Source organism: Rhinolophus sinicus, linkage group LG05 (genome assembly GCF_036562045.2).
Source record: "Rhinolophus sinicus isolate RSC01 linkage group LG05, ASM3656204v1, whole genome shotgun sequence".
Classification (NCBI taxonomy): domain Eukaryota; kingdom Metazoa; phylum Chordata; class Mammalia; order Chiroptera; family Rhinolophidae; genus Rhinolophus; species Rhinolophus sinicus.
Window position 1 is genome coordinate 100,755,853 of NC_133755.1, and position 16,520 is coordinate 100,772,372.

General features: G+C 33.4%; 1 protein-coding gene across 1 annotated transcript in view; it reads right to left on the bottom strand.

Annotated features, from left to right (window-relative positions):
* Positions 1-16,520, bottom strand: part of COL21A1 (collagen type XXI alpha 1 chain) — a 155,124-nt gene that overhangs the window by 34,862 nt on the left and 103,742 nt on the right. The window contains exons 14-17 of the mRNA XM_074333116.1: positions 15,953-16,008; positions 15,290-15,341; positions 15,119-15,172; positions 3,996-4,049 (exon numbers count right to left, since the gene is read on the bottom strand). Coding sequence (XP_074189217.1) covers positions 3,996-4,049; positions 15,119-15,172; positions 15,290-15,341; positions 15,953-16,008 — 216 coding nt within the window. The remainder of the gene's footprint in view (positions 1-3,995; positions 4,050-15,118; positions 15,173-15,289; positions 15,342-15,952; positions 16,009-16,520) is intronic.

Below are 16,520 nucleotides of genomic sequence, written 5' to 3' on the forward strand. Positions count from 1 at the left end.
TTCTTGATTTGACCTCTACCTCCCTCTACAAACTCATCTGGTATGTCTATCCCATCTCCTCCATGTATCCTTAAAGCCTGAACTAATGACAACTTTTCCCAAAGTACCATATTTTTTTTTTTACTAGTACTTCTGTGTTTTAGAATATGCTATATAGATTCCTGCCTTGCCAGGCCAAAAAACTAGCCAACTCCCGTTTATCTTCCAGAATCTGGCCAAGACAGCATCTTATTTCAGAATGTATCCTTATACACTTTAAAAAGTGAATTGTATAGTTGGTGAGCAGTATCATCATAATGTTATTTAAAAACAAATAAGAAGAAGGCATCCCTTTCAGTAGTGTCCCCAAATTCATGTAGTATTATACACATCTTCTACAACTTTGCAAGATCCACTGTCCTACCTCCATAACATTTATACTATGCTGTGATCTATGAGCTCATCTAACTGTATTGGAACACCCTCCCTACTCACTTGATATGGCCCCCAATAACTTCTTTGTTTATCTGAAGATAAAGGAAATATTGAAAGGAAGATATTTTGATGACATTCAGGACATCAAGGTAATAGGATGACAGCTCTAATGGCCATTCCAGAAAAAGAGTTCCGAAATTGCTTTGAAGGGTAGACTAGGCACTGGCATCAGTGCATAGCTTCCCAAAGGAGAGTACTTAGAAGGTGATGGTAGCGATATTCAGCAATGAGGTATGTAGCACTTTTTCTAGGATGAGTTCGGGAACTTAATTGTCAGACCTCATAAGTTACCTTTAGGACTGAATTACTATTATAATTGACCAATACAGACTTTAAAATTCAGAGCTTAGTCATGGGAATGTAATTGTTTTTTAAAGCAGTATAATCATTTCCCAATGAAATATAGCCTTTGTCCTCAGGTTGAATTCCAGGAGTTAGTGTTCATATTTATCAATCTGCTTACATGAATGAGCCATCATTTGGCTGTGATAAGCTGTGTTTAACTAGCTTTAAAACATTTTTCTAAGAGCTTCTGTCCTTCCAACTTAAGTTCTGTTAATTCTCTTGGCTACCACATTATAGAACAAACAAAATGAACGTGTCCTTTTTAGTGGAGCCAAATCAGTCATTATAAATACTTAAAACCAGCATCCATATGCAACAGAAGAATCTTCATTTGTTGGCATCACCAAATACATAAACTTTCATTTTTTTCCTATTTTTAAAGCTTCCCCACAAATGGTAAAGATTACTCTTCACAGGATGGTATTTCTAACAACCCAGTTTCCATTAATTGTCAAAATAACAAAATAGTCTGTAATGTTCTATGTTCTTAATTGGAAGAGAATAAAGACCAGAAGAATTATATCCAAATTTTAGAGGGTTAATTTATTGTTTTCCTAACAGAGTATGTCTCCTGGCATAGAAAACTTGACTTCCTCTCCACTGTTTAGCAGGAAAGAGAGAGAAGTGGGAGAAAAGGGACAGGGGATTCTTTCTTGCCCTCCCTGATCTGGTGGGGTTGGGTGGGAGAGGAATTCAAGAGTCTCACATTATGGTAGCTCCCAGTTTTCTATCTGGTTGGTTTAGGAGGAAAAATTACATCTAAATAACCTTCACTATCCCACTGCCATTATCTCCTGCTTCAATTCCTTGCTTGTCCTTTATTAGAACTTTGTAATTGAGTTTTTGTTTCTTTACCCGTTTACTGTCTATCTCCACTACGAGGCTATATGCTTCCATGGGGCATTCCCCATGTTTCTCTCCTCATGCCTTCATATTCTTTGAATGTACTAAATGTTGGGTTGAAATCTGAAGGCCCACATTGCCTGGGATGGAAATCTATACTAATGCCAGAGCTCCAGACAGGGGTAAGTCTTGAATAAAGTAGGCGCAGGCAAAACAGGAAAAAATGCAAATCGGGGTCTGCTTCTCTCTGACAGTAAGGAACAGGCAGCCTTGAGAGGGGAAATCATCACCTCAAGTGTTCCTCATCTCCTACTTATTTTTTTTCCTGTTTGGTTTTATTAACAGGATCATAATAGCATTATTTCCAAAGTAAATATATGGTGCTCACATTGCATTATGGTTTACACAGACATCCTGGTTAGTCTGCCCTTTATAACACTGCTTCTGTAGAAAAACATGAGTCACTAAGGTTGACATATAATGAACACAAACATTTTGTACACAATGGACTCAAATTGTAACCTAGCTCTCAGGTCCACTGTCTCTTATTTCCCACTTCCCTTTCACCTTCTTTCACCTCTCTGTCTCCCCCTACCCAACCCTCTTCCTGTCTTCACACACACACGCATGAGCACACACACATGTATATTTTATATTTTCCTGAAACAAAAATATAAACATATCCAGTCTCAATTCCAGTCACTAAGTCCTAGAATTATGCCTTAGTAGGGATTATGGGTCAGATACTTGAGCTCACACTACCCCCACTGAATTCTTCCCATTCCCTTAACACCCTAGTTGAGGACTTACTCGCCCATGCTCAGTCTGTCAAAATAGCCAAACGTGTTAATATAATTAATATGTAGCTAATTAGTGTCCTGATTCCTATTGCTTCTCTTTTTGATACATTCTGCATAGGCCAATAGCCCATAACTGCCTCTAAAGCACTACTTTTCATCACGTTATTCTTTGTTTACTCATAAAACTCCCAAGGCAAGTGAATAAAGTTTGCTTCCCAAGTTCACAGTCAAGGATCTCCATGTTATGACCTAACCACCTCCCTAATTTTACTCCCTACCACCCAATAAGGACCCTTTACAGGGCCTCATTAAGATCATTTCATTATTTCTTGGGCACACCCTTAACCATCCTACCCGTGTGTCTTCACTCACATTAGTCCTCCCTCTTGTCTTCCTTTCATTTCCAGTCCTTTCATGACCAAATCTAGCCCCAAACCCTTGGTAAAAATTTTTCCATCACCTCATGATACAAGATGCCCTTCCTACAGCCTTCAACATTTAGGATAGCCCCATGCATTTGTGCAATGTTTTCACAAATTTTTTCACATTTCCCATGTTAGCCTCACAACCACCCTATGAAGGAGGCACTACAAGTATGTACACTTTTTTGATGAGGAGAAAAGGTTTTCAAGAGATGTGAAGTGATTTGTCCAAGCTCACACAGATGAAATGTGGCAGACACTCATATTTAGCATTTACTATAAACTGCCCCAGGTTGGTAATTATTTGCATCATTTTTCCTGTCTTCCAAACTAGATTATAAACTCCATGAAGGCAGTAGCTATGAGAACTTGCCCCAGTGCATTACAACATGCAAAATGAGAATTCAATGAATATTTGATTGAGTGATTCTGAGAGGTCAATCCCTCTACCCTATTTAAGAAGCCTCTGTGCTTTTTCCCTCCCTCTTACAGTCAATGTTCCGATTCTGAGCACTCAAATGAATACTTTGTGATAAACTGCAAGATACCGTGGCTATTATTTAATTTCTTGACCTAGTTGCCCCCAAAACAAATTGCAAATTCCTTGAAGGTAGCTAATGATGACAAATCAAATGCGATCTGGTGGTATTTCAATGTTGGCCGTGAGTTATAGGAATAACGATATTTCCAAACTAGTAAAGTTCAGTCATCTGGCACACTTGCTAAGAATACATATATCCAGGATTCAGATTCAATGTTTTCTCAATCATATGTTTCTTTACCCTGGTTCTTATTGAACACATGATCCCAGATACTACAAAATAAGGAGCAAGTGTCAAAATGATATTGACCTAAAGGCTCAGCAAAGAACCATGTTATTGTGTTAAATACTCATTTGTGTGGGCGTCCAATTCATACTGCACAAAGTCATCCTGGTTTGTAAAAAAGGATTAAATATTTCAATATTTTAAATCACTTCACAAAGAGCTTCTACAACTTCCAAATCTGGAAGTCACTGAACAAGAATAGGGCATCCAGGAGGAGAATTTAGTCAAAAATTTCATGACGGAAAGAACTCCGTCCTTTAGAACTGAATTGGGAAGGTACTCACAGGTTCTCCCTGTGATCCATCCAGGCCTGGGGCACCCGGAGATCCTGCTTCTCCCTTTTAATGATGAAAAGAAATAAAGAATTGCATTTTCAGGCAAGCTCATAAAATAACAGTATATGTTAGAACATTATATAATAAAGCATATTAGATACAAACTGGAAAATGAAAATGACTTCTAGATTACTCACATTAACTTTTCCTGACATCAAATATCTTACTCTGAAATTAATAAAGTGGCTATACAAATATCAAATCTACACATGACGCAGATAGCTAAGTTATAAAATAACTGTGGTACCATATACTAATGAGAATAGGACATTACTCTTATCTTCAAAATAAATGTGACCAAGGTTTATGTCAATCTTTTTAATATTCATTTTGTTTTCATATTTACTTTGAAATTTGTCACTTTATTGACCTAATTTGACCTTGTCTCCCAAGAGTTGCATTTTTCATTTATAGGTTATTATATGAAAATTTTGGCACTCTAATTTAGTATCTACCTATTTAAAAAAAACATCAAAAATGTGTAATTTTAGGTAGCTATCAAAATTATAATAATTTTCAGTTGTACAACTTTAAATTTCTATGCTCAAATTATTTAAGCATTTTATTTTAGATCCACCTTTTAACATCCAAAAAGTTTTCCCCAAATTTAGGCTTTTTGAAACCTAACAGTCATTAAGAGCCATGATTTTGTTTATATTCAGTGAAATGATTCATTATAACAAGTAGAGTTCTCTACAATTACGCCACACTTATTTCATACCAGGGAGAACATTTCATCCTATATGAGAGCAAGAGAAAAAGTAAAACAAAAGTTTTTTTGTTTTGTTTTGTTTTTTTGGTAAATACTTCAAATGCCTGAACTGAGGTAGATTTAGGGGGAAGAGTCTCAGAATACACATACTGAACCATATGCCAACACTATTTTCCATAGTTTCACATTCTAATGAATTTCCCCCAAATCATAGAAAATGCACCACAGAGGGAAGAACCAATAAAATTTGGCTAATATAATCAGCACTTAGAAAAAAAATCAACCATATCACATTATATAAACACTGATTCTCCCAATTTCATGAATTCTTGCATTTTATGAATTCTTAGCACAGTGAAATGCCAACTAAAGCCAAGTATTTCATCTGTTCCAATTTTATTTACAAACACTAGCTGACAGTTGAGAATAGAGGGAGCAAAGAATGTTTCCTGTAAATTAACCAAATTGGGAGGAGGAAGTTCCTGCTGATCCAATGATTCTACAGAAAAGCTTATGAAAATATCAAAGGGAAAAAAAGCTGTGTGTTGGTTCCACTTAGTTTAAAAGCTACAGATTCCAAAGCCTGAAAATTTAAAGAAAAGAGATATGTCAAGTCCTAAAACAACAGGAAATAATGCAATAACTATATGTGAACTCAACACACACGTCTCTAGTCAGGAGGACTCATCCAAGTCAGTGGTTCTCCAGTCTGGCCCCACACCGGCCAGATCAGCTTCACTTCATGTGGGAACTTATTCAAAGTGTAACTTTCAGGCCCTCCTGCAGACCTACCAAATCAGAAGCTCTGGGTGGTGAAGCCCAGAAATCTGTTTTTACAGCTCTCAAGCTGATTTGATGATGTGGGAACACTAGCACAGCGGTACGTCATTAGGCCACTTACTTCCCCTACGTCCAGGTACTGTTATCTATGATGTGTGTAAGTAAATCTGTAGTTCAGATTTTTCTATTAAGTAAAAGGGGGAGGGCAGTTGTCAAGTAGTAAAAACAAGTCATTTGGGATTACATGACTACTTCAGTTGGTAAAAATCTCTTTTATTTCTCTGACCTTTGACCCAATTTTATTATTTATTTTAATTAACAGGTTTTCTTTCAAAAACACTACTCAGCAGCAAGGTTTATCAATAATGAAATCCCACAATTATTGGAGGATTTAGTTTATCTTTATTCTTCTTATTTGTTGTTAGGACAGATAATCAGAATGATGCAGAATTGCATCAACAAAGTATCACCAATTCTTTATAGTCTACAGCAATGATTCTCAAACTTTATCTGCCATTGGAATCACCTGGAGGGTTTATTAGACTGCAGCTTGTAGATCCCCACCCAAGGTTCCACAAGTCTGGGGTGGATCCCCAAAATTTGCAATTCTAACAAGTTCCAGGAGGTGTTATCAGTGCTGGTCTCGGGACCTTACTTTGAGAACCACTGCTCTAGCTCAGATCTCAAGACAGAGACTTACACACCCATTCTGCTCTTACCATTGCCTTTCTCTGTGAAGTACAATGGCATTTTATAGCTTTACACTTGGTACTGAATTTTACAATAACCAGGTTGTTCAGCAGGTATCTTGTTTATGTAGGTGTTGTTTTCCTGACTTGCACATTCTTTAAAGGCAGAAAACACATCTTCTATGAGGCTTTTTTTCTTTCTTTTTGCTGAACAGAATGTAAGACTATATGTGAGACGGTATGTCCCCTTGTTTACAAATACTAACTTCTTGCTTGATATAAAAAATTGAGAAAATGTCATGATAAACATTATTCCTCAACTATTTTCTACAGCTAGTATCAAAGATGATTTATTCCACAATAAACCAGTTATTTTTAAGAAGGAAATTTAGCTAAAAACAGACATACAAAACTTGCATTGCTTCTTTATCAAGTTAAGGAAGTTCTCCTTGATTCCTAGTTTTCAGCAAGTTTTACATGATTGGGTGTTGGATTTTGTCAAAAACCTTTTCTGGGTCAACTGTTATATGATTTTTTTTTTCTTTAGCTGATTAATCTGATGGATTACATTGTTTGATTTATGAATGTGGAAACCATTTTGCATACTTGGAATAAATCACAGTTGATCTTGGTGAATAAAAAATAAAATCTTGCATTGCATGTGTATCTCCTTTCATGCCGTAGTCCTTGATACCCACAAAACATAAAAGGGTGTGGCAAGTAATTTAGTTCGTGGCCATAGCAACCCTCAAAATCAGGTGGAAGATGTGTGACCATTACAATATAATTTAATTTTGAGGAAGATCTTCACTTGTTATTACCCTGTTTCCTCAAAAATAAGACCTAGCCAGACAATCTGCTCTACTGCGTCTTTTGGAGCAAAAATTAATATAAGACCCGGTGTTATGTTATATTGTTATGTTATGTTACGTTACGTTACGTTATGTTCCCAGTCTTATATTATAGTAAAATAAGACTAGATCTTACATTAGTTTTTGCTTCAAAAGATGCATTAAAACTGATTGTCTGGCTAGGTCTTATTTTCGGGGAAACACGGTAAACACTTTATTTTGACTTTGATCTTACTGCATTGTTTATTCTTAGTATGCAAACAAATCTCTAGCATGCCAGAGGTTACACTGAAGATGTAAGGTTGGGAAGCTTCTCCTGGCTGACCAAATAAACAGACACGAAATTTGGAAGGCATCACACATACACAGGATCACATAGGCTAGGCCTGGAATTCTAGCTCTGCCATGTAACTGACTGCACTTTCGAGTAAATTCTTTAATCTCTCTTAATCTGGTCTTAATGTCTAAATGACATTAATACTCCTAATTTCATAGGTATTTTTTAATTAAAAAAATACATAAATAAGAGCCTTTGTGAAAGTGCCTTGCACAGCTCTAAGCACAGAAGGGAAGATCCATAAAAGTAGGCTACTCTATTGCCTCTAAAAAAATTGGGTTTTAACAATCCTTTACTTTTATGATGTTTTAGCACTTCAACATTATTTTTATATTTGTACTGCTGTGGTTTGACAGTATAATTTAGGTGAAATGAGTATTTTAAAAAATAAGGTCCATATTTTAATCTAGTTAAAATGTCATAAAAACTGTAGTCAATAGTTAAATTACCATTTTCTAAATTTGGAAAAGATTATTTGGATAGCAAATGGTTTTTCAACAATTTGGTGAAAGAAATTGTCATTACTTATTTAATTATAGCTACATGATCTTGGGCAAATTACTTCATCTCTCCATTCCTTAGTGTCCTCACCTGTAAAAGGGTACTAATGATTTATGGTATTAATGAGAAAGTACATATAAAGTGCCGGGGAAAGAGCCAGGCATGTAGTATGTATACAATAAATTACGTCTTTTGTTATAATCTGTCCTCTCCTGTGTTTAGTTCTTTTCCTATCCAGTTTAAACACATTTCAGTATTTCAATTGCTCTCCAACTAAAATTGTCACCCCTTTACCTATTCATCTCCTTCATTTGCTCATGCAAACTCCAATATTGAGTAACCCAAACTGAAAGCCTCTTCAGACCCATGCCTGGGCTTCTAAGTACAGCCAAGGGAGGGAAAAAAATAGTACAACAGTCACACAGATTTTAACTTCCAGCTTCAACTAGACTTCAATGCAGCTTCTATATTTCCTTAATCTCCACTCTGTGACATTCTCCCCATAGATATATAAAAGTTACCCAGCCAGTAAGTTATGCAACCTTTTTGTCCCCTCTCTCAACAAAGGACAACTCCCACTTCTTTAGAGAAAACAAAAAGTCAAACATATTACCAAACATACTACCACCAAACTAACACGCTTAACATGCATTTGCATCCATCCATTCTTTTTTCTTTTTTTTTTCTCACAGTGAAACAGGTATCCCTCATACAACCTAAGATAATCCCTTCCAACTCTGTTCAGTATCCCATTCATTCCCCTTCCAAATAAGATGGTGCTCCTTATCTAGATCTAACTACTTGTTGCACATCTACTTGTGGATGTGTCAAAAGAATCTTAAACGAATACATTATAATTCTCACTTCCCCACCTCCTCAAAAGAAATACTAAACCCTTCCCAATAAATAATTCCATTAATTAAAAAAACTTCTACTTTCACCATACATAAAAAGGGAGCCACAGAAAATTTTACATCCTTGCCTATTATTGCAAGTCTAAATATACATGACATTTCAAACTGAAAAAGAATTGGCAGACAATATCCAAACAAAACTATTAAAAGAAAAAATAGATAGAGAATCAAAACATTTCAGTAAATTTCCCTGACACAAAAATAAACATGAATCAGAAGAGAACTGCAACAAAATGCTGTAGCTTGAATTAACATTATACAAGCATTTTTCAGATGTACAAAAATATGTGAAATAAGAATTAAATTAATTCAGGAAATAAATTGAAAAGAAAATTATCTCAGATATTATGATTACATTACTAGAAACCAAGGGAGAATAGATTTAAAATTTAAAAAGGTATTAAGGAGGAAACTAAACATAGCCAATAAAAGCGAAATTTTAGCAAAGATAAAAAGGATCAAAAAGTGGCAGAAGTGGGGATAGTCAAATAAGTCTCAACATTTCTATAACTGGAGTCTTGAAACATGAACCAAAACAATTTTTAAAAGTTATTTTTAAAACTAAAATGCAAAAGGACATTCCAGAAATAAAAGAAGCCCTGAATCTACTTATTGAAAGGATTTGGGGATAATTGAATTTTTTTTTAATTCAAGTTTATTGGGGTGACAATTGTTAGTAAAGTTACATAGATTTCAGGTGTACAATTCTGTATTACATCATCTATGTATCACATTGTGTGTTCACCACCCAGAGTCAGTTCTCCTTCCATCACCATATATTTGATCCTGTTTACCCTCATCTACCACCCCTCACCCCCCTTACCCTCTGGTAACCATTAAACTATTGTTTGTGTCTATGACTTTTTGTTTCTTCATTTGTTTGTCCTGTTCTTTTGTTGTTTTCAGTTTTATATCCCACATATCAGTGAAATCATATCGTTCTAAACTTTTTCTGTCTGGCTTATTTAGCTTAGCATAATAATATCAAGATCCATCCATGTTGTCGCAAATGGTACTATTTCATCTTTTTTATGGCAGAATAGTATTCCATTATGCATATATGCTACATTTTCTTTTATCCAATCATCTATCAAAGGACGCTTTGGTTGTTTCCATGTCTTGGTCACTGTAAATACAGCTGCAATGAACATCGGAGCACACATATCTTTATGGATAAATGTTTTCAGATTTTTTTTGGGCAAATACCCAGGAGAGGAATTGAATTTTAAGACATAAATTATGCTATTAGAGTTTAATTATAAAGTTAAAACAAAAACCAAAATACAAAAACCTCTGGGCTTCCATACAAAAACAAAGCCACTTACAAAGGAAAGACAATTAAGTTGACATCAGCAACGTATATGACAACAGTGGAGCAATATATGAAAGATATTTAAGGAAAAACAGTGAAAAACAGTGAGGTAAGGGTTTTATAGTTAGCCAAGTTGTCACTCAAGTAAAAAGAAGATAGAAAAGTACGTTAAAATATAAGAATTCAGAGAATACTGTATTCACAAGCCCTTCCTAAGGAATACATCAGAGAAGGAGCTTTGCCAAACCCATATTACAATTATGGAATATTGGTCAAGGGGATGATGATGAACACTGAGTATATTTATTTGCATATCTAAAACAAAGATGAAGAAAGACTAGAAAAACAGTTTATAAATATTGTATGATCTGAAAAAGTAGAAATAACATGATTAAACAGATGAAGAAAAGGAGAATGAAAGGGGGAAAATAGAATAAATTCATTAATTGTGACATAGATAATAGGTATCATTTAAAGTTCAAGCTAAAATGTATTAAAGGAGACAAAAAAAAGAGACATTTTGTAATGCTAAAGCCACAGTTAAAAAATGAAGATGTAACAGTTATGACTAGCTATGCAGCAAACAAAATAAAAAGAACTTTCATGAAACAGAAGATGGAAGGAGAAACAGATGAATACACACTAAGAAGAGACTAGCACACCACTCTCTGTCTAAGACAGGTCAAAGAAACCAAAACTAAGTATATAGGATATCTAACAAGATCCTCAGTAAAGTATATCTTACAAAGATATACCGAGTTGCACATTTTCAAAGAAAAAGAGATTTACATTCTCATGCGCACGGGGAACATTCTTGAAAATTGAACATATAATAAGTCAAAGAAAAAATTGGTCAAAGAAAAATAATAAATCTCATAAAGAAGAAATTATACAAATAACATTCTCCGATTCAGTGCAAAAAAGCCAGAAATTTACAATAGATAAAAAAAATTAAAGCCCTTTCAATCTAAAAAAAAAATTAACTTTTAAACAACTCTTAAAAAAGGGAAATAAAGCCAAAAGTGAAGAATTTCCAACAATAATATTAATGAAAGTGTTGTACATTAAAATCAAGGTAATTCAACTGAAATAATATTCAGAAAAATAGTTATGAGTTACCTAGAGGAAATAAAATGTAAAGAATGAAAATAAATTAATTCAATTTTCAATCATAAAAGCTAGAAAAAAATACGAAAAAAGAAATAAGTAGTACAAATAAAAGTAAACAAAAAGGAAAAATCAGTGAAGTGAATAATTAATTACAATGTTGGATTTTTAAATAAAAGCCAACATAGTAGAGGATACAGAAGTTCACAATCAAGAAAAAAAGTGAAAAATAAAAGCATAAATATTCAAAGTAAATAATGACAAAGGGAGAATATTCATTGAAACAGAAAGAACATTTTTAAAATCAGAGGAATATGCATAATACACAAATCACTTGAAAAATCTAGAGGGAATGGCTAATTTTCTAAGAAAACGAAGTTTACTAATATTCACCCTATAAGAAAGATAAAATACTTAAGCAGAACAATTTTCACATAAGAAATAAGAGAACGTTATTAAAGAACTACTCAACAAAAACAAAAGCATCAGGCAGATGGCAGAAGGGAAGATGAGGAAAAACCCTCAGGTGCTTGATTTCAATTGTAACTGCCAACAAAAAAATCATTACAAAATACAATTTCAGGAATGAAAGATAAAACATCATTAAAATTCTATGTTAAAAGGACAAGAATAATTTAATATTATAAATAAAAATTTCCAACAAATTTGAATGTTAAATGCAATGGATAAATTCATTGAAAGGCATAAATCACCAAAACTTACTCAAGAAGAAAATGTAAATAGTAAATAGTAAATTCCTTTTCTAAGTACAAGGAATTTAATCAGTAACTAAAATCTTCCTCACACCTACAAAACCCAGGTCTACATGGTTTCATTGATGAATTCTACCAAACAAATAAGGAAGAAATGATATCAATTCTACATAAATTGCTTTCAGAAAATAGAAGCTAGTATTATCTGAATACCAAAGCTATACAAAAATATCACAAGTAAACTACTGACCAATATTCCTCATGACCACGGTTTATATAAAATTTCTAATAAAATAGTTCCAAGTTAAATCCAGAAATATACAAAAACAATAATATAAGATGACCAATTGGGGTTTATCCCAATATTGCAAAAAACAATTAATGTTATAAATCATTTTAAGAAAATAAGGGAGGAAAATCATATAATTAACTCAAGTGCAGAAAGTTTTTTTGACAAAATTCAACACCTAATCATAATTAAAAAGAGGACAATCCATGAAGAGACTAGGAATAAAAAATAATTTCCTCATTCTGATGAATATTTTTATGTAAAACCAACAACTTTTACTGGTGAAAAATGAACGCTTTCTATTTGAGGTCAGACACAAGGCTAAAATATACACTCTCTTTTTTTTATTTTTAATGTTTTTTTTTTTCTTTACCCTTTATGTTATGTTTAAGTGCATAGTGCTCTATTTTGTGTTGGGGTTGCCATTTCCTGCTTCTGTCTATCTGTTCGTAATGTTGCTTATGGTTTCATATTCTTTTGTGTGTTTTTTTGTGTGTGTGTCAGGTCGAACAACCTCCTTCAGTATTTCCTATAACACAGGCTATGTGTTAGTAAAACATTTATCTGTAAAGATATATGTATTCTGATGTTTACTGAAGTTTTATTTACAGTGGCCAAGACATGGAAACCAAGGTGTTCTTCGATACATGACTGGATAAAGAAGATGTGGTATATATACACAATGGAATACTTACTCTGCCATGAGAAAAGATGAAATAGTGCCATTTGCAACAACATGGATGGATCTTGAGATTATTATGCTAAGCTAAATAAGTCAGACAGAAAAAGTCGAGAACCATATGACTTCACTGATATGTGGGATATAAAACTGAAAGCAACAAAGGAACAAGACAAACAAATAAAGAAACAAAAATTCAAAGACATAGACAATAGTGCAGTGGTTACCAGAGCATAAGAAGGGAGGAGGGATAGTGGAAGAAGGTAAAGGGAGTAAAATATATGGTGATGGAAGGAGAACTGACTCTGGGTGGTGAACACACAATGTGATATATACCTGATGTATTACAGCGTTGTACACTTGAAACCTATGTAATTTTACTAACCATTGTTACCCCGATAAATTTTAATAATAAAAAAAAGAATGTACGTTCTCACCACTTTTAGTTGATATTTTATTAGAGGGCCTTGTCAGTGCAATAAAACTGTTAAAATAAATAAAAGTCACCTAAATTAGCATAGAAGAAGAAAATTGTCTTTATATGCAGACAATATGATCATCTATGCAGAAAATCCCAAGACATTTGCAAAGAAAGTTGCAGGACCCAATAAGTGGGCTTAGCAATATTACAAGATATATGATATATAATCTATACACCAAAACAAATTGTAGTGTATATATTTTCATACACTAGCAAAAAAACAACAACAAATGAAATATAAAATTTTAAAACATCTATTCAAAAGAGTATGAAAAAATATAATAAAATACTTGGATATAAATTTAACAAAAGACATGCAATATCTGTACACTGAAAACTAGAAAACATTGCTGGAATAAATTAAAGAAAACTTACACAAGTGAAACAATATTCCATGTTCGAAGATTGAAAGACTCAAAATCATTACCACCGCAACTCCCCTTAAATAAATGTAAAGATATGTAGATAACCTCCTCTCTAAGAGTTGGAACTTAATTCCACTCCCATCCCTATCTTCAGAAGGGGCTGGACTTGGTGACTTGCTTCCAAAGAGAATGTAGGAAGAAAAAAGCTGTAATTGTATGGTAAAATGTCAGGTTTCTCTGGCAGATACTACCATACCAATTGTCAAAGTTAATAAAACCAATAATTACTGACATGAATAACATATACTCTTTAATATGATGAGAAAGACACTTCACCTTTGTATTATCCTGCCCTTCCTCCCCCCCAAAAAAACATAATCCCAGTCTAATCATGAGAAAAACATCAGACAAACCCAGATTGACAGTCTGCAGAATATCTAACCAATGCTTCTTAAAACTGTAAAGTCTTGAAAAACAAGAGAAGACTATTAAACTATCACAGATCAGAGGAGATTAAGAAGGCATAACAAACAAATGTAATGTGGCATATGCTGGATTGGATGCTGGAACAAAGAACAGTAGTAGAAAAACTAATGAAACCCAAATGAAGTACTGAGTTCAGTCTATAGCAATTTGTCAATAATGGTTTCTTACTATTTACAAATGTGCCATAGTAATATGTTAGGATCAGGACACACTGGGTAAAGCACTTAAGGGAATTCTGTACATATTTGCAACTTTTGTATAAATCTATAATTATTCCAAATTAAAAAGCTTATTTAACAAACCTCAGTAGGATTTTTTTGTAAAAAAATTCAAGTTGATACCAAAGATTATATGAGATTTATATGGATCTACAATACCCACACAATTTAAAAACGGAGTACTTGCACTACCTGATTTAAAAACTTATTTTAAAGCTATGGTAATCAAGAGAGTGTGCTGTCGAGGAAGGACAGAGGTATAGATTATTGAAACAGAACCAAGAGTCCAAAACAAGTTCCACACAGATATTGATCAATTGATATTTGGAAAAAATGCTCATGTAATTAAATGGGAAAAGGTAGTCTTTTCAATAAATGGAGCTGGAATAACTGGATCTCCGTATAGAAAAAAATGAACCTTGACTTTTACCTCATGCCATACCTACATACATAGAAATTTTATTTCTAACACACACAAATTCACAATAGACTCAAAAGAAATTTAGGACCATTTCTAAACTGCAGTAAAGCTCATTAATTTTATATCAGTGTCATATGTAAGGAAGTCAAATATTGGTACCTTTTTCTAATGTTCATTCATAAGTTACAGAAATCATTTTTTTTCTTTTTGTAAATACCTTGTAACCAGGACTACCCATTAATCCATCTTTTCCATGTCTTCCTGGTTCTCCCTGAAAAACAAATAAATGTATTTTAACATATTTCTGCACTATTTTTTAAAAAGAAAGATACCATAAGATACTTGTTATTTAAAGTAAAACTTGAAAGAACTTTTCTATCAAACTCACAGCACGTCCAGGAAGGCCAGGAAAACCAGCATTCCCCTTTTCACCTTTTGCACCCTGTATTAAAAAAGAGCACTTAGAAAAACAAACCTTACAATAATGTTTTAAAAGTCTAACTCGTACTTAAATAGAAAAGTGAATAAGTTAACCTCATTATGTAGGGACAGAATTCATGGAACTACAACTTGTGTTAGCCCTGCAACGATTGGTAAAGCATTATTTTACCAGGGCAGTGGACAAAACAGAAGACATTGAAAATATTGATGGATGCAGAATTACTACAAACAACTAAACATACACATCTTGGAAAAATTAAAAGGCAATGTGTATTTCAAATATACAGAGAATATAATCTTCCTTCAATATAAAGAAGCAGAAAGGCCCATAACATTGATTCTCACTGGACACCCTGCTAAGCAGTTACCACTCCCAAGGAATCTTTCTCTGTAAATATTTTAAAAGTTCAGAATGATCACTAAAATAATGTATTCTTATAGAACACCACGCATAACAGTCACCATCTGTTTTTCATTGATCTGAAAAAATCCTCTGGGAAAGGTGAACAAAGCTAATTGCTATAGTGGTGGCATGGGACTGAGATTCAAGTTATCTGTTTCCATTACATTGAAAGTTCAATATGGATACTTAGTTTTGTGATCCATACTTCCCTTTTTGCCATAATATCCAGGTGATCCTTTATCTCCTTTGGGGCCCATTTCACCCTAAAAGGCAATACTGAATTTTAGAAAATAATAAATATTTCCCATATAGGTTAAAGAAAAAGGAACAATTAAACAATGAAGTTAATATGTCAGCATCAACATAAAATAGAAATAAAATAAGTTAAAGTTGTTTTTTTTTTTTTTTTAATAAAAGTCCTGTTTTCCAGGCTTTGTAAAGAAAAACAAGGAAAAATATGAACAGTTGGTACTATAACAGGGACTATAGTATAGGGCTTATAATTAAGAGAATTTCCATACAGTAAAACTTACTCATCAATTTTTAAATATTTTAAGATTTATATCACTGCGAGTTTTAAAGGGAATTTGGAAAAGCTTTATGTGAACTATGGTTTTAATCTTAATTATTTACTTCAATATATTCCAATTGATAGAGGAGCATTAATAATATACTTGCAATACTTCCAATTTGAAATAAAATATAGCATTGCTGAACTTGTTTTATTATTTCGTTTGTTTTAGCATTGTTGAATTAAAAACAAAACAAAACAAAA